General features: G+C 44.4%; 2 protein-coding genes across 4 annotated transcripts in view; both read right to left on the bottom strand.

Moving 5' to 3' along the window:
• Window positions 1-257: 257 nt before the first annotated feature.
• LOC130190029 (phosphoinositide 3-kinase regulatory subunit 6) lies at window positions 258-23,785 on the bottom strand. Of its 3 annotated transcripts, XM_056409147.1 has the most exons (22): window positions 23,695-23,753; window positions 23,191-23,339; window positions 15,658-15,740; window positions 15,443-15,547; window positions 14,759-14,850; window positions 14,403-14,471; window positions 14,067-14,199; window positions 12,574-12,643; window positions 12,248-12,446; window positions 9,340-9,487; window positions 7,520-7,606; window positions 6,297-6,537; window positions 5,725-6,009; window positions 4,870-4,969; window positions 3,930-4,052; window positions 3,199-3,306; window positions 2,899-3,001; window positions 2,724-2,785; window positions 2,046-2,136; window positions 1,852-1,913; window positions 1,596-1,702; window positions 258-1,419 (listed from the first exon to the last, which is right to left on the bottom strand). In XM_056409147.1, exons 2-22 carry the CDS (start codon window positions 23,202-23,204, stop codon window positions 1,263-1,265), a joined length of 2,439 nt encoding a protein of 812 aa, XP_056265122.1. In that variant the 5' UTR covers window positions 23,205-23,339; window positions 23,695-23,753; the 3' UTR covers window positions 258-1,262. The 3 variants fall into 3 exon arrangements, with proteins under 3 accessions (XP_056265122.1, XP_056265120.1, XP_056265121.1); XM_056409145.1 differs by lacking the exon at window positions 23,191-23,339 and having other exon boundaries at window positions 23,695-23,785; XM_056409146.1 differs by lacking the exon at window positions 23,191-23,339 and having other exon boundaries at window positions 3,199-3,300; window positions 23,695-23,785.
• A 1,071-nt stretch (window positions 23,786-24,856) lies between these two features.
• pik3r5 (phosphoinositide-3-kinase, regulatory subunit 5) overlaps window positions 24,857-26,086 on the bottom strand; it is a 28,018-nt gene continuing 26,788 nt past the window's right edge. Inside the window, 2 exon segments of the mRNA XM_056408780.1 lie at window positions 24,857-25,600; window positions 25,694-25,806. Of these exon segments, the coding sequence (XP_056264755.1) occupies window positions 25,450-25,600; window positions 25,694-25,806 (264 nt within the window). The 3' untranslated portion in view covers window positions 24,857-25,449.

Here is a 26,086-nt window from a genome sequence, read left to right as displayed (position 1 = left end):
TGTATCATTGAGTCATCGGCCAGCCAAACGCCAACCGGTAGAGGCGGGGAGCTCGAGATGCTCCAGCCGTCTCTCACCGGCGGTCGGCATGTGTCTGTCGGTGCGCGTGCAGCGCACGGGACCGTACCCGTGTCAACCTGTGCTCGAGCTGGGCAGATGGGTGCTAAAGAGCGCCATCTGGTGGCAACATCGCCGCGGGGAAACTTCAAAACTATTCACATCCACTTCCTTTTTTAGATTATTGAAACACAAAGCACTGAGGTTTACCACATTTATTATAAAACACCAACATTGTTTTACAAAGAAAAGTCAAGTATTTACACATTTACATTTCGATTTTGAAAGGCGTCCTCATAAAAATAATGTGCAAAATGTATCTTCAATTTCATGATATTTACCCTGCCAGGCTAGCAGAGAGAGAGAGAGAGAGAGAGAGAGACTCACACACATACGCACACATCCATACGATTTTATGTTGTGCGCTCAATAAAACATCACATCCAGTTTAAGAGGCAGTTGACCTTTACTGCCTGAGATCATACCCGAGGGAGGGGAGGGGGGCGGCATTCAAAATACATTCTTAGGCATGTAATTTAAGAAGTAATCTAAGAAAGCAATGTCTTGATCTTTTCTATATTCACGCCACGTATACAAATGACACAGTAATGCATGTAGTCGTACTACATGCCCTACACACCGTTGCTCCCAGAAACAAGGATACAACACCCGGAGCTTTAGTGCAAATTAGATTCAGTTTAGGACATTTACGCTTCACCAAACACACGCGGCAGTGAGTGGATGGAGGTCAGAGGTCAAGTGATTAGTGATCCAATTATCAGTAGTCCTGAATTCTTAAACGTATACCTTTATCTTACTTATCTTACTGCCGGTCTCTCTAGTGTTACAGGCAGTATTGTTCTTTGGCAATCCACACTGTGTAGATTTACTGAAAATATATAATTTACAATATATATATATATAGCAGTAGTAGAAATACTTTTCAACAATAACCCCGCTGTGTGACGCAACTTTGTTTCCATTACTGTCAAAAGAAACTTCTTCCATCAACTGCGAGAGGGGACACTCGCGTTGCTTTGATTCAAAGGGTTTTTACCTTCATGCCGGTCAAACCCGGCGGAGGGAACTGATTATTGGTTATTTCCAGGAGCAGCTCAGCGTGACTCGGAGGGAAGGCCTTCCGTCTGTCTGTGTGTCAGGCTGTCAAAGTTTCTCAAGTCTCCCTGCAGGGCCGCTGCGCCACGTCAGCTGATGATGCCGGCGAATGTGTTGATGGGCAGCGGGAGTCCTTTGTTCATGTATTTGCTCAGTCCGGCATCTTTGTCCTCCCCCAACTTCAATTTGGAACGAATGGTTTTCTGGACGCAGTATCTGGGATCGAGACACGGGGAGATCTCGATGCTGCAACACAAACAGGTTGAGGACGGAGACATCAGTCGGGGCTCCGCGGGGAGAAAGGGGTGCAAACGAGGTGCGGAACAAACCAGACCCTGACGGAGCAATTCAACATCCACACCCTAGGGTTCCACTTAAAAGATCTCTTTGTGCTCTCTGTCTCCTCAGCTCGACTCTCTTACCTCTGCACGTCTGTGTAGCTCCTGCGACAATCTCTGTCCAGCGTCACAGTGAAAGGCCGACTCTCCAAAGTGCGAATCTTAATGTTGTTGGACCGAATCTTCGAGCCCTGGGAATTTAAGAATACAAAGATGGTGAGAGGACTTAGCGTTGAATAGATCGCGTACGTTTTGTGAGTTGTTTTAACACGAGCCGTCTACGCGAGGCTCATTATCCACGGGGGACGTTGGAGCCCGCCAACGTATTCACATGACTCACCACAACGCTGTTTTTGCTTTTTGTTGGAGATTCATTCAGTGTCATGGTCAAACAGTTGAGATCTATGACAGAGAAAATAGGGAGCAGAAGGAGAAGACAAAGTCATGATATATACATATTTATTCAAAGCATACAGTGGGGTCTGAGTATTGGATGCTGCATGTGTTATAATAATAATAAAAATAATACTGAACCTTCTGCCTCATTGGAGGGAATAGCAGAGATCTGAGCGCCTGACATCCTGACCGACATTCCTTTGTCAACATCTCGGCCACTCAATGTCACCTGAACACACACACACACACACACACACACACACACACACAGATGAAGCATGTGTCAGTAATCTAATAAGGAAACCAGAAAGGTGCACTCAGTGCAGGTCTCCGCCAGGTGAGTCTGCAATGGCTGCTGCTGCCTGAGCTTCATTTCACGAGTGCAAACACAACTAGGGAGCGTTTTCTTTTTTTCAGGCTTCATGTCTGTTTTCCGACATACACACATTTATACATGCATGTATAAACTTGAGGTTGATGCCCAGTAAAAAGGCCCAACGTAACGTCGTCTGCGGCGATTCAATCAGCTGTGTGTGCGGTTCAGTTTCCCCCGAACACAGACAGTCTAGCCCCACTGTGTCTCGTAGTGTTGTGAGCGAGGAGTCAGTGGCGGTAAAAACAAGCAATAAAAAGGTTGTTTTCGAGAGAAGGCGCGAGTCACCGTAACCACAACATGTCTTTCGGCATGCAGCTATGACCGGCCTCCCAAAATACAACGCGGTTTGGGAGCGTGTCCGTGGACAGACCCGGAGGAGCACACGCACTCGCAAACGTACGTTTCTCCTGGTGCGGATAACAATAGAACATCAAACATACCTTTCTGTAATTCAAGGAGACAACCGGCCCGCACACCTCCCCTGAGCTCTTCTTCTGCTTGTCTGTTTGAGAGACGGGCATGTTGTTCAACATGATTGTGTAGAGATATATGTAGACAGGCAGATTTGTACACAAAACTAAAGAGGCCATTGGCGTTCACGTTCACCCAGTTCACCTCGAAGTGATGTTGAGATCCGTCTCAAATCCGGCAACTCCATTTCCAGATGGGTGAGAAACACGTCTTCCACAGGATCCTTCCTCTGATTGGTGAACGTGATCTAATAGAAGAAGAAAAAACAACTCTTTGAAAAAAATTAAATGAAAGACATTTAAATAATGTGAATCATTAAGTCTAAAAACCTTTTGATATGAAGCTGTTCAGCTAAGTCGATGCTTCCGGTTGGGGAGAGCTCACTGTGCCTTTAGCCCTCACACACACACACACATTGACTATGTCACACACCATACATCATACCTTAACGAAGTAGATGGTGAAGTAGACGGGCTGCTGGCCGGTCCGAACGTAGTAGGAGATGACATCAGGCACAAAGGACTCCTTTGGCCTCCCCGGGTCCATCTGTTGCTAGAGAAGACAAAAGCCATGAAACATTAATCTTCCCGTCTGCACGATGTCGTCGCCACAAACTCATTTGGGTCACATGACGTGAACACTGAGTCACGAAAATGTTCCCAAAGTCTGTAAAGTAAGAGAGCGTGAACTCGAGTTCATCCTTTATGTGCCCCATGACTTCAAAACACAATGTCCACATCACCCTTTTAAAAGTGCAACATTTTTCTTCCCCCGCTGCCGAAAATATTGAAAAAATAGAACATTTTTATATTACCCCCCCCCCCCAAATAAAATTGAAATAAAATAAATAAAATATGAATATTTTCCTAAACCATTTCATCTCGTATGAGTATAACATAGGAAGATCAAAACAATTGTTTCCATTATACTGTAACCTATTTATCTATCACTGTAGCTGTGTTTCTATGAAAGACGTAAGATATTACGCAGTTTCCGGTGTTTTCAGCAGCTGCCACTTCATGTGTGAAACATGTACGTCATTCAGACGAGACGCAGTGGAGGGGAGAACATGCGTAAGTATCCAAACTGCAGAGCATTCTTCTCTCTCACAAGTCCCTCAAACACACACAAAGGATGCATTGAACATAGGGCTGCTGTGTAAACGTGTATTGTACCATCTTCGCCAGTTTGGGGATCATGCTGCCGAGACTCTTGATGTTAGAGTTGTACCACGGGTCCACCGTGCTCAAGTAGGAGCCAAGAGTGCAGAGATTTTCCTTGGATTGATGAAGGTTTTCCTAGAAAGGAAGGAACATGAAAGAGAGAACATAAAAATACACCAAATGAACAGCTGTGAGCCTGGAGGTTTCTCACTGGAGCTACCGCGTGCTTCACTGCTTCTGGTACTACGTCAACACATTTGTGAAGGACTATTTTGCATTGTGAAAAACCCAATCCTCTGCCTCTCAAGTAGAGGCAAACAGCTCAGGTCTATTCAAATGGAGGTTCTTAGTGGAGAAAAGACAATGACGTTAGAACAAAATGTTAATCTAAAAATAATAACAAAAACTAGATCGTTAAAATGAAAAGGTGAGCAATAACTACAAGTTAAAATGAATGAGGAAGCCAATATAAATATATACATATAAATATGTATATATTTATGCTGTATATATATACAGTATATATATTTATACTGTGTATATATATGTATACTGTATATATATATATTTATACTGTGTATATATATGTATACTGTATATATACTGTATACATATTTATACAGTATATATATACTGTATATGCATACAGTATATATAGTATATATATATATATATATTTAATATATCTATCCATCCCAATTTAATTACCCTTGCCTCAATGACACATGTTGATGATATATGTAAATAGATAAAGATAAATTGAAGCTAAATTAAATGTCTTGGAATCTGGTCACGTCGTTGCTGGGCATCGGTTCACGTCACTACAGTATTACTGCGTGATGCGGCATTGAGACGTTAGGAAGGAGGCCATTGGTCTCGTTATTTTTCACGGTGCCCTGACTCTCACGCAACAACCGACCGACGGTGCGCCGACAAGGGGAAGTGGCCTCACCTTGATGGAGCCGATGGGAGCTGTTGCCTCGCTAACAGGGATGTAGTAAAACTGGAGGTTTACTTTCATTGTGAGAAAACGCCTCCGTGCTTCCCTTTTCCTGCGGAGACGAGCAAAGATACGCGAGAAGCGCAACATGTGTTGCATCACTGGGCGGCAAAGAGGTTTCTGGTTTCCACGTACGACGACATGGGCAACAGAAGAAGCACCGTTTAGCTTCTCAAAGCTGACATGGAGAGAATGCAAAAAAGTGATTTATCAGTCCTCCAGTTCCGGTCTCATTGTATTGGGAGTGCTTCAATCACAGTATATTAAGATAATTACAGGATTTAGTATTTAATGTGAACAGGCCACATGTAGCTTCCTATTACTTTGACTGAAATCATTTCGACCATTCATTTACAATAAGGCATCGTTATTACATACACAGGTGACCTCTCAAAACTAAATATTGGAGGTAATCTGCAAAGCCTTAAGAAGCGAAGCGTCCCGCCATCCAGTATTAATGTACCCTGTCATGAGCACGTTAAACATAAACATGACGTATCCGTGTGACGTTATCACGCGAACACATCAGTAGGATGATAAGTACCGACAGTATGCGGTGACATATAATGGAAACAACGTTTTCACTTTCTGCAACTAAAAGCTGAAAACTCGCCCACCTTGCGATCGCTTACTGAAAGGTAATGTTCAGGATAAATAAATGATAAATGATAATGTGCAGATCTCAGAAAATGATACAAAACAAATACAGTCCGGTGTAATAAAGTCATATACAACTGAAAGAAAGCCATCAGCTCAGTAAGACACAATAATCCAGCTGTTTTTGAAAGCAGCTTCGTCGTCTATCACCTGAAGACGAAGTAGGCCTTGGCCAGGCGACCCAGCACCCTGTCGTCTCCCATGGCGACGATCCTGGCCGTAAAGTGTCTCTGCTGCGTGAGGAAGGTGTTCTGCATCTCGCTGCTTCCTGCCCGCCTCTGCAGAGTCGCCCCTCCCCTCCCTCCTCCTCCTCCTCCTCCTCCGCAGACGCTCCCGCGTTGCTCCAGGGTGTCCTGCATCAGCCCCATGCTGTCCTTCACCGACGGTTTCATCTTCATGCCTCCGCGTCGGGACAGCCTGCTCGGCTCTGGCTCGCTGGGGAAACAGAGAAGATTGATTCTGCGATTGAATTAATCATTTAAAAATGACGTGACGCTCGGCAACGCCAGGCGGATCCCATGACCTTCTGGAGCTCAGTTAAAGACATCAAGTGACCTACAGTAAATGCTCTTGGTGAGGATTCCCTACTTTAATGCAACTTCATTTTCAACGTCTTCAAGATGATGAAACAAAATGACGACAGAAATTGCAAATGAGCTAAAATACACAAAACTGGTTGGGCATCGTCGATCCTAAAGTAAACTAAGCTGTACTTGATTTACCTTTTGTGCTGTTCCCATGATGCACTTATGCCGGCAGAGTCCAGAGATGAAGACGTGGCGGGATCGGCGCCGGGGGGCAGGTCTCTTTCGATTCCGCTATCGTTGGACATGACGGAGTAGCGGGTCATGTCGGACGGCGTCACGTCGCCGGGCGACTCGCCGGGCTCCATGTCCTGCTCCTCGCTGAGGGAGAACTGCTCCAACATGGAGCTGGATCGAAACCACTTGGCCAGCACGCGCCCTGTCGATACATTAACGCTGGTCAGTGGCGCGTAATCCAGAGGTCGGCACAAACCACAGCACAGATTACGTCCTCCTCTCTCTGTGTGTGTCGGTTCAACTGTCATAATGCTTCTGGACTTTGCATGCAGATTTAGGGCCCTTCATAAGACTTTACTTTTCTGTGTAACCCCTTGTTGTTCTAGAGCTGCAGCCACACACACACTCACACTCACTCACTCACTCACTCTCTTCCTCAGGGAAATAACTACGATTTGTGCCCATGGAAGGAGGCTCTGGGTGTTTCAGACGTCTGCGCTGCTCCCATCGGATGATGATCTTATTCACACAGTGTGCCACATTTGGCCTGCCTGCCTTGTGATCCCTCAGAATGTAATGCACAATAAATTGCATTCGTTACATAGGTAATAATAATAATCACAGGGAGTTATGACATCATAAATGTATTGACGGTGTAATGCTGGACGGGACAAGTTTTAAAACCACATGTAGATATCCCACTGATTACGGCCATGCGACATAAAGACCAGACTGTAAACGTGCACATGTCCCGGTCACACTCGGCTTCACAGAGTTGTTGATTGAATTCAAATCGGTTCGGGTTTAATCAGTTTGGTACATCAAGCGATTCCAGCTCTAAAAAGCCCGCCAGCAGGGTTTTATTTAAAGACGGTGGGCCTCGTCTTAGTCAAAACACGATGTTTGCACTTTTAAACAGCCTAATACTCATACTTTAGTCATTTGTGACATATTTCAGAATGATTTTCAAAAGCTCTGACACCAAACTGGATTTAATTTGCGCTAATCAACTCGCGAGGCTGCTGTCGGTTCACTATAAAAAGGGATTTCTACCCGTTTGATTTCCCATGTATTTCTGGTTCCCTTTATGTCGTTCAGTTTTGAGGAAATAAATCCAGTTTCAATTAATATCGGTTGAGCCGACTAACTTCCTCGACCGCCCTACAGGTTCCAGTTCGACTCACAGATATCCAGCTCCTCTGTCCACATGTGGAAGCTCATCTCTGGGTTCGGTAGAGGGGAGTCGCACAGTCGTCCACTGGACAATGGCTCTGCAACACACACACGCACACACACCAATGGAGGAAGAGCGATAGGAAGAGACCAAAACTGTCACAATGACACTCAAAACAAAAACACCTCCCCAACCTACACAACGTCCTGTCTGTGAACACGGCTGTCCATCCCTCCACCTCCCAGCTGTGGTGAGGGGGGAGCAGGTTCATCGGATGGGTCGCTGACATGATACGAGTGGATGTCACGGAAATAGATATCCGGGAGATATAAAGTAAAATACAGACGACCGATTTGGCCGGAGAGGAAGCCGCTAAATAGAGAGGCACGGTCATGTGTGTGATCTCAGTGACAGCCGCTGTGTCCAGGAGAAAGAAAACATGTCCATCACTTGCAATGTGTGGACAGGACACTGCGCTGGCTCAGATTGAAGTTGTTTGTAGTCGACTTAAATACTGCAAAAATATCGGAATAAGCACAAAAAAAAGGTCGAAAGCTCTTCAACTAAAATAAATATCAAAATATTGTTGGAAATGAATGCAAAGTCTGAGTGTTATACTGAGACGGCAGAATTTGGGCTCCCATGCTGGAAAATGTATCGACAAAAAAAAGAAGCATAGAAGTGTCTCACATCTCTTAACATAAGAGATTTCATTGGAATGGTGAGGGCAGCGGATAAGTGACTTAACGGTCCTAGAGATTGTGAGAATGATTCGAGAGATGGATTTTTATCTTTCTTTTTTACAGAGCTGTTGAACTCCTTGACCAGCTTTTTTCTATTTTGGAAGCTTTGCATTTCTTTCTGTGGATCTGAGAACCCCGAGAGGCGTTCGAGACCTTCTCAATAGTGTGTGAACTGACGGGTCACTAAAGGGGCAGCATCAAGGCCAGAAACATGCATGTTGATTTACCCGATTTAAGTCATAATTCGGCCGAATGGATGACGGAGTTGATAGGTAACAGCCAGTCCGTCATTCTGGTTGTCGATGTGAAGCTACAGGTCTCCACACAGCAGAACCTGCTCGTAGAAGTGATGGACAGAAAGTGGCCTTTTGACTTGGCGGGACGATAACATTAATTGGGTTTATAAACATATAAACTAGCTCAACCAGAGCAGTGTGTTCTTTTGTAAAAAGTAAACACAGTGAAGCCCCGAGGCCTACTTCCATGGTGATTGATGGATCAGGATGGATATTCTTCGTTCCAGATCGGCAGCGTGCCGGGCTGGCTGGCTACATATGCTGTGGTTCAGCGAAATGCTGACGTGGCGTGTGGCGTGCACCCCGATGACACCTTTGACTGTACGGTATGCCGGTGGTCAGCAAAGTAGAGGTAATTTCACTCTTTAAAAGCAACCGCCATACTTTACATCCTTCTTAAAAGGCATGAGCAAGTGAGAACCCCCGGGGGACAAATCGATTTTCCAGCAACGACGATTCGTGAGACGTGACGGCGAGTGTGATCTGTGCCGAAAGCATAGCTCGCGTATCCTCTTCGTGAAGAACTCTTCAGACTGCAAACCAATGAGGATAGGACTGATGTGCAATACAAGCACAGGTCAGATGTATCATCCCTTTACAACTGAAGTGGATGTAACTGAATGCAACCAAATATGAAAGTAATCTAAAAATAAACACAAATATTGTTGATGGTTTTGTAAGTTATTTGAGTATTTTCCTTTCCTTCCTTCATTGATGCTTGGCTCCACCAATAAGTTGCGGTCCTCCTCAGACAGCGAAGCTCTGTGCGTCCCGCCTCGGGGGGCTCCTACCTGAGTCTGTGTCCACGACGATCTTGCTGTACAGCCGCTGAAGACGGCTCCTCAGCGCTGCCCCCGCCCCTCGGCCGCCCTCCTCCGCGCTCTGCTCCAGAGCCGCCAACACTTCCTGAAAGTGCGACTCGACATCTTGACCCATGTCCTGTCCCAGAACACACAAACACATGCGTGGGTGAACTTGCATGCACACACAGGAAGACAAACACACACACACACACACACACACACAGAGAGTCTGTATTAATAGCAAAGAGGTGAGGGGTCAGTGGCGTGCTTGTTTGTGTGTGTTTCTGCCCCTGTGTGCGTCCTGCCGAGGTGTTACTTTAGGATCGGTGCCAAGAGAAACTTCCTCCAACACACCTTCATTCAGGATGTTTTACACAACACTTGCACACATTTGAGGCCGGGACTCTCAAAATATTTTTTATCCAGGAGAAGAAGAAAAAGTTACTGCCATCACCAAAAATGTAGCCCGACTGCATTCTGCTGACGCGACTCTCAACTTTAGGCACTCTGGTCGGAGCTTGTACAGAAGTGAACCACAAAGGCCGAAGTAATTTTACTCGGCCCTGAGCACCTCAGAGATCAATTATCTGGTGATGTGGATTCTGTAGACGGCATTGCCCTAGCATCCAACACCACTGTAAAGAATCTTGGCGTTATCTTTGATCGGGACTTGTCCTTTAACTCCCATGTAAAGCAAATCTCAAGGACTGCATTCTTTAATCTACGTAATATTTTAAAAATCAGGCACATCTTGTCTCAAAAAGATGCAGAAAAATTGGTCCACGCGTTCGTTACTTCGAGACTGGATTACTGCAACTCCTTATTATCAGGCTGCTCTAATAAGTCTCTTAGGTCCCTCCAGTTGATCCAGAATGCTGCAGCTTGTATTCTCACTAAAACTAAGAAAAGAGATCACATCACTCCTGCACTAGCTGCTCTGCACTGGCTCCCTGTAAAATCAAGAATCACTTTTAAAATTCTTCTCTTAACGTACAAAGCCTTGATTGGTGATGCTCCATCATATCTTAAGGAGCTTGTAGTACCATATTGCCCCACTAGAGAGCTGCGCTCACTAAATGCGGGACTACTTGTAGTTCCTAGAGTCTTAAAAAGTAGAATGGGAGCCAGAGCCTTTAGTTATCAAGCTCCTCTTTTATGGAACCAGCTTCCAATTTCAGTCCGGGAGGCAGACACAGTCACCTCGTTTAAGAGTCGACTTAAGACTTTCCTCTTTGACAGAGCTTATAGTTAGGGCTGAATCAGGTTCACCTGGTCCAGCCCCTTGATATGCTGCTATAGGCTTATAGCTGCCGGGGGACGTTTAGGATGCACTGAGCACCTCTCCTCTTTTCTCTCTTTAGGGATTAATTTTCATCTCTCAATCACACGTTACTAACTCTGCTTTCTCCCCGGAGTCCTTTTGACTTCACGTCTCATGGGGTCATCGGACCCTATGAGACGACATAGATCCCATCTGCCTGATGGATCATCGAGGTCTGGGTCGTGGAATTCCTGCTCCTGACTACGCCACTGTCCTGTTGAGACTCCGCCCACTGTTGAGACTCCGCCGACTCCTCCTCTCTACCGCCATCTGCCTGATGGATCGTGGAGGTCTCCATCGTGGAATATGCCTACTATGAACTATTCATACACTCTGTCATATTCATTGAATGTATTTTAACTCTAAATCTGTCCTTCTGTACACATGACATCTATTGCATCTGTCCATCCTGGAGAGGGATCCTCCTCTGTTGCTCTCCTGAAGGTTTCGTCCCTTTTTTCCCCCTGAAGGGTTATTTGGGAGTTTTTCCTGGTCCGATGTGAGGTTTTGGGGCAGGGATGTCTATGTGTACAGATTGTAAAGCACTCCGAGACAAATTAGTAATTTGTGAAATTGGGCTATACAATAAACTGAATTGAATTGAAAGGGTCATTCACTCCCTCCTGAACGGCGGAGGTCAGCAAATGCAAGTGTGCATTCGCGTGGAGAAAAAGAAAATTGATAAAAATAGAAAGATATGTTGTGAAATAGATTCAATCACAATCTTTTACAGACTGGAGATCAACTGGAGACTAGAGAGAAGAGAAGCAGCATGTCATGCATAACATTACTTTCTTACTGTAGAGCTGCATTGTTATTACAATTAAACAATATAAGTAAGCAATGTCTGCAAGGTTGAGGAAAGTTTTACAGCTTGTATAAATGTATATCTGTTTCTCTTACTGACCAAGGAGGAGGTTCTCCCCCCGCTCTCTCTCTTTTCCTCTGTGTGTATCTGTGTGAGCGGGAATATGTTTGCAATAAGTGTGAAAGAGATTGATACGGTTCGCCAATGTTACCCACTGAAGCTTCAAAGCCCCGGGACAGCCCTGATTTATACACATAATAAGTGTCAGGAAACTCAATTTCCAGCCATATTTCAACACCCAAACCAATCGGTGAACTGGTTGATCTGATGCTCGTTGCTTGCAAGGGTGACTTGCATGTATTGAGAAAGGGATTTCAGTTTTAAATAGGATGAAATGAAGTTTCCTAGAGAGGGACTGCCATGTCAGAAGATTTAAAGAAGAGCACCAATCAGTCATGTCTAGGTCACTAGCAAAAACATATTTCAGCACATTTATTAGAGCAACATTTGAGTCGACAGTTAAGTCCCACTGGAAGAGGATGATGAAGTGAATAAATACACAATTAAACACAAAGGAATTCTGAGCCAGGCTGCAACGAGATTAGATTAGGCTTCATGCGGAAAGCGTCCGCGTTTACTCAGCACACCAAGTATCGGTGTGAGGACGTGGTTAAAGGAAATAGACAGAGAAATGTGCCACCCTGAGCTGGAAGGAGAAGACAGCGTGACGGAGCACAACCGGACCGCTCGCTGCGGTGACCACTGACCTTCAGCGCCCGAGCCAGCTTGGGCCCGTGGCACTGCTCCGCTCCTAAAGCAGCCTGTATGGAGTGTTGGACCACGCGGCACATGTGATCGAGGGGACTCGGAGATCCATCTGCAGCTGAGGCGGACGTCTCAATATCGCCCGACAGGACTTGTCCCAAAGAGACAGAGAAGACTTCTGGGTCGGCCAGGACGAAGACCCTGCAGGGATTTACACAACAGCAGGTTGGACTACATGCGGCAGTACGAGGAAGTAGAGCAAGCCGTGGCAAATCTCTAATGCCCTGAGGCTTCTTCTGAAAACTTGTTTTCTTTCTTCATGACTCACCTCTCCTGAAAGGGATAGTGCTCATTTCTCAGCCTCTGCTCGGCTATGACCATCCTCTGGTACATCAGACCTGTGGATCAAAATGGAAATTTAATGGCAGTGTGTGTGTGGTTGCAAATCCTCCTGTGGATCAACTGACAGGTGCTTGATGAATGAACAGGTCATTAAACATCACAGAACAGTAAGAGGAATTGGTTGAAACAACCAATTGCTCATACATACATGTCTGTGGGGTGAAGCAGTGGAATTATTGAACTGATGACATCAAAGAAAGTAAAAATCTGGTGCAATTCCCCAAAAAGTTTAAAAACATGACTCTGGAGAAGTATAGACTTGACGGTATGGATAAAGCATCAGAAGTAACGGATTATGGGGACAAATGCTTGAATTTCTGGTTTGTTTGTTTTGTTTTTGTTTGAGTTTCATATATAAGAACAAGTTCTCAAGCAATTATAGGTTTGGGCACTTATAAGCTAGATAGCTTCAGCCTTAACCCTTTCGGTTAGCCACATGTATCTTTCTTCTTTTTTCTAATTCTTGGTGGATGTATATTTTGCTGATCGAAATAAATAAACTCAAACTCAAGATCTTGCATCCGTTCCTCTTACTGGCTGCTAAAGCCAGCAGTGTGAGCTGGTCCCAGTCAATTCATTCCCGTCTATATTAAAAAGCATGTGTGGTCTTCCCAATGTTAACGGTACAAGTGATAGATAACTCATGTTTTGATTGACCCACCTAAGGCATTGGTCTTTGTTTGAAGTGACAGCGTGCAATTTTGGTATATGCGTCATCTTTTAATTAAATTACGATATCCTTTGTCCAATAAATCCAGATGTAATAGAGCAGCTTATGAATATGTCAGAAATAAGTACAGGTTACTACATATAGTTGTCGACTGTGTTTGATGATGAGGAGAGCTCCTCTAGAGCAGGAGTCAGGAACCTTTTTGACTGGGAGAGCCATAAAAGCCAAATATTTTTAAATATATTTCATTGAGAGCCATATAGTATTTTTAAGGTATAATTTTAATGCGACTTCTGGTGCTGCATGGTGCTGGGGGGGGATGCAGGTGACTTTTGCTTTGCTCCGCCCCGATGCGCGCGCACACGCCGGCATCGGAGCTCTGTGGCGCGCGAGACGGCGAGCCGAGAAGTGTTAACGCGACACGTAGAGACAGAAGTGACATGCTGTTGGTTAGATACGATCAATAACAGACGGCTGTTTAGTTTAATAAAAGAACAAAGACGTGCTCTTTAAGAAAAGGGACCTTAAATTACTTCTGCTGTAATCTGGCGCGATAGAGAAAATTCCAGGATGGCGGGCAGAGATTTTTTTTTTTTTCAACTCAAAATTGTCTGAGAGCCATATGTCGTCACCGGAAGAGCCATATATGGCTCGCGAGCCATAGGTTCCCGACCCCTGCTCTAGAGGGAAGTTATGTAAAAAAACTAAAACGAAACAACCGCCTCGTCGAGCAGAGCGTCGGATGTTACCTGGAACGGAGCGCTCAGTTTTGATCCGCCTCGTGTAGCTGAGGCCCACGGTGCAGTAGGGATGGGGGTAGATCAGGAGTCTCTTACAGAAGTCGTAAACCCGCTTGTACAGCTCATCTGGAATGTAGGCTGTCTGGAATGTCAACACAGAACACACACACACACACGCACAATCATTACAACTAATACCGGAAAGATTTTTTTGTTGTTGATTTTTACGGGAAGCGGATAATACATTGCTGTTACTCAAGTATCAGGAAACACTAAGGAAATAAAAACAAACGAGTACTTTTTATAGTAACGGTGCTGAAACTTTTCCATCAATAAATACTGTACCTGAATGATGGCATACATCAGTGTGTGGAGCAGAGGGATGATGCTTTTGCGAGAGTCCCATCTCTCAGCCTGCAGAGGAGACACACACTCAGTCAGCCCATTAGCAGAGAAATAACGTCACAGATGTGGCGCTTCCGTTTGTTCACATTTCATGGATGAAACGATTAGTTGATAAACTAAAATTATTATTGGAGAATAATGAATAGGGTTCATAGTCAGTCAATTCAATTCCAATCGGTAAATATTAAATCAACCAGGTAAAGCCAGCCAGCCACAGATTTTACAGTTTGGTACCAAAGAAAAATAAGAAATTGGAGTTTCAGAGCCATAACAGAGCCACTGCTGACATCTAGTACCTTTTCCAGCTCTTTTATCAGCACCCACACCAGAGATAAGCCACTCGCAGGATTGTTTTGAACTTTCTTATGAAGTGTCCACCTCAGCATGCCTACACACACACACACAGAGAGAGAGAAAGAAAGAAAGAAAGAGAGAGAGAGGTAAACACACAAGCCATTAACAGATGCAATATTTTCACGGGGCTCTCACAGACTCACTAAATGTGCGTCTCCATGACAGTGCTACCCTGAAATATGTCTGATGACTGAGGACTGAACAGCCGTCAGACTGCTGACACGGCTGAATGTTGCACAGTGGGATTAAAACGAGCAGGCTGCCTTCAGGATATATCTGTAGCTTTATGGGAAAGAACTGCTTTGGATACAGAAAAACACACAGAAAGTCTGTGTGTTTAGTCTTCAGCGAAGAATCCAGGAAGTGTCGTGACGTCTACACGCCACACATGAACCAGCAGTGAATGTGAACGCATTATTCAAATGATGAGGTCATTTTGCTGTTGGCAAAGCTTTTTAACTCTCTTTAACATAAAGATCCAGTTTAGACCCTGTGACATACTCAGAGGAGTTTGTTTATAACATCTCATATATTAAATGTGAGCAGAGAAGGATACACAAAAACTAAACATCTAGACATCTTGATACTGTTACATTATTTGAAGTGTTGAAGTAGATCTACTGTACCTTTGTTGAGACAGTCTTGGGGCTGCTGGTTGTCTGCTTCCCTGGGGAGCACAGCCATGACGCTGCGGTAGAGTTCTGGCTCTGGAATAATGGGCGAGCAGCCGGCTGACAAAAAGATGAGCGGTTGAGTGTTTAAGTCTAAAAAAATACCATGTACCGATGCATGTGTGCAGGAGAGAGAACCATTGTGTGTGTGTGTGTGTGTGTGTACGTACCTGTCGGCTCCATGCTGCGCGTGCTGCTCGTGTTATCCCAGGGGGCCTTTTGGTCATGTCTCACATGCATTGTGGGTCTGTCTCTGCAGCAGAGAGAAGAAGATTGAGTCCGAGGTTCCAACGCTAAGCGGTCGGAGAGCCGGCCTCCCGTGTGGTGGCTGACCGTCAATGTGGGTCAGTGATGACTGTTTCTCTCACATTGAAAACTCTCCGCATGTTCAGAGGCAGGGTGACGGTAATATCATCTCTATGCATTTCTATTTTTGAATTTGTGTGTGAGAACTATATTGCCTCCGGTCAACATTCACACTGCTGAAGGGTTGAGTCCAAAAGTCCAAGTACACCAAGTCGGAGCCTATCGGTTGGCTCCACGCAGCTCTCAACGTGGCGTTGGCGGCTAACGGGGCTAACAGTCTTCTGCCATCAGCTCCAACTGTTGATGAGCGCAGTGCCGCGATGCTAGTGGGGCGCGCTTCAATGACACCAACGCGCACGACATGGGCACGCACGTGTCAACAACACACAGAGAAGCTTGTGTCATAACAACGCACACAGAGGGGGGGCGATATCATTGCATGTGCAGGCAGACATCACTCCACTATTGTAAAGATAACCTTTACACACACACATATATATATATATATATGCACACACAAATACCTACCGACGCACAAGGTGCACTTGTCCCACACTCACCTACCACTGTAAGAAAGTGTTCCTATAAATAACTTCAAAGCTCAAGCCACTTACTTTATCTCGGGTCACACAGGTTTGTGAGTCACCTCTAAACCCTCCACGACTATGAAGGTAGAAAGAAATATGTTTTGAGAGCAAATTTCTCATTGGTAAGTACATTAATTGTTAGTTTTGCTTATGAAACTAACACACACACACACACACACACACACACACAGAGAGAGAGAAAGAGAGAGACACAGGCAAGTGAGAAGAAGGGGGTGGGGGGGGTATTTGTTTGTGCAAGTGTCATAGAGTCATAACCTGTTTCAGTCCTGTTTAGTTGGCTACACACACACACACACACACACACACACACACACACACACACAAATGGCATCCAAGTGCAGGCGTGCAAACTAACAGTTTCTGCTTTTTTGATGATTATCTGAACTATTAATGCAGCATAGGAGCTGACACACACACACATACAAACACACACACACACACACACAGTATTTCCTCTGTGTCAGAATGAGTGGGCAGACACCAGTCTATATTTAGATGGGCCAAAAGAGAGACAGAGAGAGAGCCAGAGTGACCAAGAGGCAGAGTTTAGAACAGCTTAAAAATAGATCCACCACATCATTCACAACCTTTAAAAATAACTAGGTTGGAAAAACCACAGTGTACAAAAAGATTTCTGGAGGAAAGCACGCTTCTAAGAAAACTAAATAACTGTCAGAGCTCCGTGGTCGTGTGGCATTGTTGTCTAACATTGCTTAAGTGCACATGCTGAATCTGTGCATCTCTTTGACACAAAGAAGGTTCTCCAACACCAGGCCGTCGAGAGGGACTTTGAGTTTAAACAAACCAAAAACCAGAGTTAAACACATCGTTGATGGGAATTGGTTCCCGATCAGAGTTTCGCCGATGATACATTTCTGTCGACGCCTCCCCGACGCCTCCCCGGTGCGGCGGTCAGCCGGAGGCTCTCAAACAATGTGGCCCCCTGAAAGACCGAAAACAAAAGCGCTCGTTTCCGTTCAGGCGCAGAAATCCGGCTGCAGAAATCTCAGAGAAAAAAATTATAATAAAACAGGAAGGAGCCTGACAGCGGCGCGTGGTCGTGCATTTGTACGCAGATCAAGAGAGAAGTGGTGCTGCAGTGGGGGTGGGGTAGTGTGTGTGTGTGTGTTTGTGTGTGTGTTTGATTGGAAATCCCCAACCTACAATAGCATGGTGTGTCTCATCCTCTCTTACACATAGACCTGGAGAACGTGGAAGACCGAGTAAAGCACCTGCAGTTTCTTCCTTATGTAGCGAGAAGGACGAAAAGTGACAGCGCTTGAAGTTTCTCATAAGGAAATGCATGTTGCAAACTATGTGGGCCACCATGAAATTCCTCTTCTTTTTTTTGATTTCTCAAGGAGATACAAAAAACATGACATTATGAATGAGGATAGCCTTCTTTTTTTTTTTTTAGGTGCAGCATTTCAAGAGAAGCTATGAGTTTACATTTGAGCCATTACTAAGTAACAAAACCAACACGTAAAACAGTCTCCTGCCGTACAGCCAACAGAAAGTGTGTCTTTTTTTATTAACTACTGGAAGAAGCACAAAGGCCAGAGATGTGCAACATAAGTTGCTTGAAAAATAAGTCCTCCGGCATGAAAAAGCATTTGAAAAAAATATCTGATCGAGCACATCAACCTCAGTGATCTGAGACCAAAAGGGGACAGAAACACACACACACACACACAAACAGGCATTCAAAAGTTGCTAATACAAGCCTGAAACGTTTATTTCATCGTGAGCATCGAGGGGGATATCAATCAAAGTGAGTTCCTGCGTCAACATGATAGACAATATGAGGAAGTCCTCTTCGACCGGTGAATGTGTGTGTGCGCGTGCGTGTGCATGTGTGTGTTTCTGTAAACATGGCTGACCAGAGATTATTTTCTCCTGAGGGGCTGCATGTAATAATATGATAATAAAACGTATATAATAATGCTCTCAAATGAGCCACAAACAGATGAATGTCTTCTTTTTTAAAAAAGTATAAATAAAGTAAAATAGAAAAGTGCTGATTGGAGGAGTTGGTGTAAATATGACTTCCAGCAATCAGAGGTGGGGATGGACATGGTGACGGTGTATGCTGCTGGGCCGAGTGTGCTAAATCCATCATGAGGCAACAGGAAGATGTGGAGATACAAAGGGGTTTCCCGAGGCGTGTATGCGTGTGTGTGTGTGTGTGTGTGTGTGTGTGTGTGTGTGTGTGTGTGTGTGTTTCCTTCTGTGGGGTCTGTGATGGCGATAACTGGCAACATGTGGCAGTTTTAAGGAGTTGTTTTAAACTAAGTGGTTAAACCACGGTGGAACGGAGTGGGAATGCGCTGTGCAAACAGAGTGAAACGAGAAGATGATGCATTTGTCTTAAAACTTGGATACTTCATTAACAACACAACTCCATAGTTATCTTTAACCAAACAAAGATCTTTTCCTAAACCCAACCAAGTGCTTTTGGTACTTAAACCTAATTTTCATGCGATGGTTCCTATTATTCAGAAGACCATACGCATGCAACTAATGACACGTGTTGCTGTGGCAGGGACACTTTGCATTAGAGATCATAGGAACTGAAGCGAGGAGACGCCGCAGTGAAACAGACACACCGCTGTACATCCTCCCGTGTGGTCACACGTGAGCACGCACACACATGTGGATTCAGCACACATTGACAAGATACCGGCGTTTCTTCTTCTGCAGCTTTAAACAAATGTTTGCAGTCAATTTGAAACATGCATGACCCCTTATATACATCCATAAGTGTTTTGGGAATAGTGAATAGATTCATTCTTCATGCATGAAATACTTCTAAATCCGTATTTTTGGTGGATTAAAGGAACAAAGGCAGCATTGTTCCCCGAGATGCAGCGGCGGTCGCAGACAGAAGGCCTGCGGATACCCAGAGAGCTGTGGGGGAACCCGGAGTGTGAATGAATCATGTTTTCAATGAGTCCTCGGACCGAGTAAGAAAAGACAGTTTTGTTATCCAGAAATATGCTCTCCGGTCATCAGTTGTGACTTTGGCTTACAGCTCCTGGACAGTTTGAGAAGAGAGAAGAAAAAAAGAAGATGAAATGCTACATCTGCCAATGTCGGTTTGTTTGAAAAGAGCGCATTGGACAAATATGAGGACTCCTGTGGATCGCCAGTCTCCCCACGGAGGGGACATTATTTGGCCACAGTTGGCACGACGAGGCAACGCAGTAGCAGTGATAATGCTAAGCGGTCACGGGAGGTCACCGGGTGTAAAGCAATCCAACTGCTACAAGCACAGGATGCACCAAGTGCGTCACAAAGGCGCGCACGCGCGCACGCGCACACACACGCACACGCACACGCACACGCACACGCACACGCACAAGGAGCCTGCAGGTATGCGACTGCCAAGTTTGTTTTCCTATTACTGCGTGCGACAGCGCGAGGGTGGCGTCCCATGTCGGAGAGAGCCTGCGGCTGTCTGCATTTTGGGGGCTGCCGTGTGTGGAGTTTAGGAGTTTAGGAGTTTTACGTCAAATGTGTCAGGGCTTCCGGGGAATACCACAACGGGAGCGTGGGCCCGGCGAGGACCACGCTCTCCAAGGCGACATTGGCTGAAAGTACCAAATGCAGCCGTGAGGTTGCAAAATGAAGCCGCCACGCCTCAACTAATTATTTTTTGTTATGATTGCTTGAAGGCACACAGTGTTAAGCCACGCTGGAGTACTTTGAATGTGTCTTCCGTCCAACTACGTCTTTCTGAAACCATAAAGGGGAGAGAAAGGAGAATACAATGGGGCTTATTGACTTACAACTGACATTACAAGGCATCCCTTTTTGATTTACTCATAGCAGTTTTTGTCATTTGCCACGGCTCAATGCTTTAATGGTTATTATTTAGAAATCAAACAATCACTTTGTTGTTAACAACAGTTTTTTATTTTTTATTCATTTAAGTAGACTGCGTGTGTTTTGACACGTGAGTAGTATTTACTAAGGACTATTTTGAAACATTCATTGTTTGAGCCGTCAGTCAGGTGCACTCATTAGAGTTCAGACCACCGACATCCGTGTCTGTCGGGGGGGCCGTCAACCAGTGGCGAGAGAGGAGTCAGAAGGCACTCGATGGCGGGATATAATGCAGGCAGTGAAAGACGTTTTGAGAGAAATGTGTCACCGAAACCAAGAGAGGTCTTTGAGCGTGCAGCCATAACCGGCCAGATGAAATATCGTGCAGCAGAATGTGAGATTAGCTGTGGACACACACAGAGGTGCACACAGTCACACACACGACTTCTTCCCAAGGCTTATGCCAGGGGAGTTAATGATCTATTATAAGTTATCACGCGTGTATTACACATTAATCTATGACACGATTATTGTGAATTCTCAATGTGTGGATGCACAAATTTGTTGTTTTCTACAAAACTATTTCGCACTTTATTGTTTTTCTATGACTTATGACGTGAAATATCAAAAGGTGGCTAAATTGATGACAAACAACTTTTAATTTGGGTGCTATTTGCCAATTAACTGGCACAATAACTAGGTTTTGAAGCTTGTTTTCTGTAGGTTGTTACTTTTGACAACAAGAAATAAAGTTGTGTTCGAACAATTGTGAAAATGGTCCTTTCAGTTTAGAGAATGTTAAATCCGTTTTTTAAAATGAATACAAATGAGCCAAAACTATTTCTAAACAAACTATGACCACAAAACAAAAAGTATTTGGGTGTTACGAAGGCACGTGGGATACCCCTCCAAACATTTGTCAAAAGAATCGCTTTTCAAACTTCGATATAATTTAAGAGGACTGAGTGTTCTTTGTATGGAAAGGTTTCGTGTCCCGTGATGCTGACCCTCATTGGGTGAAAGGTCGATGTCCATTTATCTAATTTTAACAAAACATGAAGGAGACAATGGACTCTGTCTTCCAGACAAAGATCAAAAGTGATTTTTAAAAAGCAAATTAAAAAAAGTAAATTTAAGCCTGACACTTTACAAACATTGGAAGGGTGATACATGTTGTGAAGGGCTCACATCCCATGTCTGCTAAATATAAAAGGTAGTGGGTACCCTGACTTGCTACACACTGTGCCTATAAACACATTACACTGACTTTCCGATTAATCGAGATGAAATGAAAAATGCTTTTTTAACCCTTTCTGATCACCCCCTGGTCCTACTGTGCACTGACCTAACAATATATAAAGAAGCCGTAACTCCAGCCCTCAGATATTCCCATTCCCCTGAGAACACGTCACAGTAAAGAAACTAAAGATGCTCTTACTCACGCTTTACTGGGACTCAAAACTATTATAACGGGTAGGTCTTGAATCTTGCACCACGATTCCGTCATGATACTGTCTCCAACGTGACGACGGCCATGGACATGTTGCTGAAGTGCCTCGAGAAACAAGATGGCTGCTAAGTGCCCATTACACGGAACTTATGTAACCCCAACTGTACTGTACGTATTAGCTACAGTAGCTAATACGTACAGTACAGTTGACACAGATGTTGACTCTTTTCATCTCTTGGTTGTCCCTCTTTTCATATCTCAATAGAAAGACACACATTATAAAAATGAGTGTCCTATTAATAAAACTTCATGGCTCGACGTGGGTTGTGTTTTGGAGCTAGTTTCCTTAATTGGCAGCCGCCTCATCCTGTTAAAAACCACAACTGAAGAGATGGCGGCGGTGGGTACATCAGTGGTGTTTTTTTACCGCCCTTGCATGTCGGCAATGTTCTACATTGAACTTAAGCGATTCTGCTACAAATATATATATATTTAAAAACACCTTTAATTGGTTAAGGTATGCTCCCATGTCTCATTTACTCCAAGAGGATAAACTAAGCTTAGTTTTGTGTTGCTTGGAGCTTGTTATATTTAATGTGCTCACTATTATTATTAGCCTATGACCAAGGGTGTTGGGTTAACTCTGACGAAGGACAGCCAAGGAGTTTGTGGTAATCTGTTTTTGCGTTGAAGTTTAAATTGCAATCCTGGTTCTCCTGTTCCAGTCATCGCCTCGTCTGAACCACGATTCATAAGCTGCTTTTGGCTGCATTACGTCACCGTTGATGTTTGTGGTGGTGACACATTCTGGCACCGCGATCACACTGTCTAATGAAAGGCTTACCATCAGATCTAACATCATGTGGACTGGAACTTTTGGTTTTTGCCTCATCGCGTGTGATAACTGAATGCTACTTTTATTCTTACAGTGATAATTGATGTCCCCATATGTTTGGAGTTATTTCCTCTGGCACCAGGTTCTAGACTGGATCACCAGCATTCAGCTAATATCCAAAATATTTCAAACCACTGTCACTGTTATGTCATGTATTACTGGAACGCCTCACCCAATCAATGACATCACCAGTCTGATTTGTTTGGAGAGACTTTTTTTTAACTGGGCATTGTTTATCGCTAAATAGTTGAATAACAATTTTCATAATCACTCAAGATTGAATTATGTGCCATATCGTTCAGGATGGAAATATCCCCATATCCTCATTTTTTAAGGAGGAAATAAACTCACTTTGAAAGTGACTGAAATGTGAAGTGTGTGTGCACAAGACTGGAGCCACCCTGAATCCCCTTCACCCCAAAGTGGTACCAGGAAGCTCGCATCTAAAACAAGGAAGCTGGAAGAAATACAACTGTGCTGTGACTCCCAGCAGACTCAACAGAGAGCTTCAATCAGATCAGAAACTATGTTATTATCTCAGGAGGAGGACATAATAAACAGAAGTCTCTCGGTGCATACGCCATGACGTGCGGAGTTGTTTTTAAATAGCCTGACTTACAAGAAAGAGTTCATTCAAAATGTAAAAGATGAGGCTGTTGAAACGGAGTCGCTGTCCCGTAGCCTCCTGCAGCGCGTGGCATCTACGGTAAACTGTATCTGTCGGTCCGGTGTCTGCAAGGCGGCGGGACAGAGAGCGGCGCGCTCGCGCTGCGACGGAGAGAACCGGAGGAGCAGCAACACGTTAACGTCGTTAACAACGTGAAGACGTGAAGGAGACGCGAAGCAATGCGAAGAAGAACAGAGCTGCGAGTGGGAGATGACTGGATACAACTACAATACATATATAGTTTATACACATATATATCCAGTGACAGCTTTGCGGTCATCTGCATTCCGTCGTTCCAATTAGTTATGTTAACTTAAATGCCATGGGCTGCGGTACTTGCTAGCTCAATTTAAGTCACAGTTTACAGTCGTCAAAGACACAGCAAACTATAGAATTGTCAATATGTCTGAAATTACTAAAACAACAGATGTTTCAGCCCTTTTTAGAGAAACTTACCTGGTGCTATGGTGTGCAAACAGCGGCATTTACCAAACGTCTCATCCCTCGGTCGGTGACGACACCTTTACTCACCTCCAAGTGACTGTCAACCTGACAAGTGTGGCTTGACTTCAGGCCACGCCCATCGCCGCGGCCGACCAATAGCGTGTCACGGCGCTTTGTTAACCAATCAGAGCACGTATACATGGAAACTGTTATTTACAGGAATAGACAGACAGACAGAAAGATAGATAGATAGATAGATAGATAGATAGATGAAGGTCTTTAAATAAAAGCAAAAATCATGATGAGGATTAAAGACATACATTTTAATGAAGGTTGGATTCCATCGCGTAGATTATACACATACAATTATAAATATGCATTTCGGCAATAGTGCCATCAGAGCATGCAGGGCCTTTATCTGAACATAAAAGTACCTAATTCATGAATCAAATGTTCAAGTGCTCCAATTCAATACAATATATTGACCTGCTGTGCTACTATTTCAGTCTCGGTCAGGTGATTAGGGTATTATCCCTTTTCCAGCAACAAAACAATTTCCTATACATATTTCAAATGTCAAACATTATGCAAAGTGCAACAAATCAGTTACTTTTTATAAAGGTATTTTCTTAGCACCACAATACCAAATGTATATTTTCCATCTGCGCCCTTGATGAAATGAAGGTTAGCACTTTGCCAGATCTCAAATGTGGTTGATGCATAAATTCCATTACAGTCTGTAGTATCACACACGTAAATATTACACAGTCATTACAAAGTGAGACGACAGCTATGGTTTGTTAAAGTAATCTGTACTTCAACTGAGGTCGGTTAGAATGTCAACAGAGCCCCCTGCTGGTCACACGTTTACCTCTTTTGGAGAAACGTTACCACTAAATTCCCATTCATGCCAGAAATAAAACATTACGGAGTAACATTCAAGGTAAAGCATGCAATATAATAGTTTACAAACATATTATTTACATATTGTGTAAGTCCATAGTGTCCATTCCATTCAATCACATAGTATGGTAATGCCTCTAAATGGCATTAGTTTGGTGATTAGAGCAGATGTAAGAGTTGCCCCCTGGTCCCTCCATGTGTCCGGTCCGTGATCCAGAGACACACATGTTCAAACTTCAACTCAAAGACGAGGTCATTGTACATACCATTCCCCCAATATAGTCACATAGTCCCGTAATGCCTCTAATGGAGGCATTAGTTGGGTCTGGTCAGCAGATGTAAGAGTTGCCCCCTGGTCCTCCGCGGTCATGTCCGTTGATCCAGAGACATGTTCTCAAACTTCAACTCAAAGACGAGGTCCACATTTTAACATACCATCTTCTCCTTATTGCTGGCCATGTAGATGCACCCTGTTTGACCAAATGGCATTCTAATCTTCCTGTGGGTTTGTATGGTCACTTCTCCTTCAGCAGGAAAAAAGGAACCGAAACTCCTCGAATGTAATTTCAACAGTTTCCTTAACAACAGTGAACGATTGCTTCGTACAGAGGAAGCTGGACTGTGCTTCATTAGAACTGTTGTATGTAGTCGTTCTTCCTTTCTCTGGTTCTTCGGCATGTATTTCTGTTGACGATCACAGGTCTTGTCTGCTGTATTCCTGATTGCCCCCTCTTTCTTTCCACCGTGTTCCACCACACCATCATGTGAGCCTGACCACAGCATCAGTCAGTGTCTGTTATCGAGAGCATGAATAAATGCGCAGAATACTTTGAACCACCCAGTTCAAACCAGTGGTCAGCAGTTTCATGGAAGAGCCCCACTGAAAGTGACTATGGGCAGGCAGAGGAGGGAGCAGAAGACGGGGTTGAGAGGCTGGATTTGGGCCGAGGTCGGGGCTTTTCTGAGCCTCCAGTCGGCGTAGCTGTCAGGCTTATAGCAGACTGATATGTCACATCTATATTGGACAGAGGGAGACACATGGGTCAGACGAGCCACAACAGTGTGTGTGTGTGTGTGTGTGTGTGTATGTGTGTGTGTGTGCCCACACCTGGTGACACTCTGCAGTATTTTTTTCTCATCCTGGTCCAAACATACAGCAAAGGTTGTGTTTCCAGCACCGCTGACCTGCACCCTGTCCACCTTCACCTCTGTCACGCTGAGCTGTTGCAAAAGGAGGATTGCACCTCATGAATAAACATGTTGGAGAAGAAAACGCACACACACACACACACACACAACGGTAGATGTTTGGAAAATCCCTTTAAAACTGTGCCACGTCTATTTTCACATCGTCGGACATGGCTATTGAAGCTTTTGTTTTCGTCCTTGTGTTGTGAAGAGAGCCTTGAGCTCAGGACCGATCTGCTGAGGTGAGAAACAACTGCTGTGTATCAAAAACCACACATCTAATCTAGGCGAAGAGATTAAGCCACAATGTTGC

This window comes from Pseudoliparis swirei, chromosome 24 (genome assembly GCF_029220125.1).
Source record: "Pseudoliparis swirei isolate HS2019 ecotype Mariana Trench chromosome 24, NWPU_hadal_v1, whole genome shotgun sequence".
In the NCBI taxonomy this organism is placed as follows: domain Eukaryota; kingdom Metazoa; phylum Chordata; class Actinopteri; order Perciformes; family Liparidae; genus Pseudoliparis; species Pseudoliparis swirei.
Note: the sequence above shows the minus strand (reverse complement) of the source record. Positions and strands in the feature narration are given on the sequence as shown.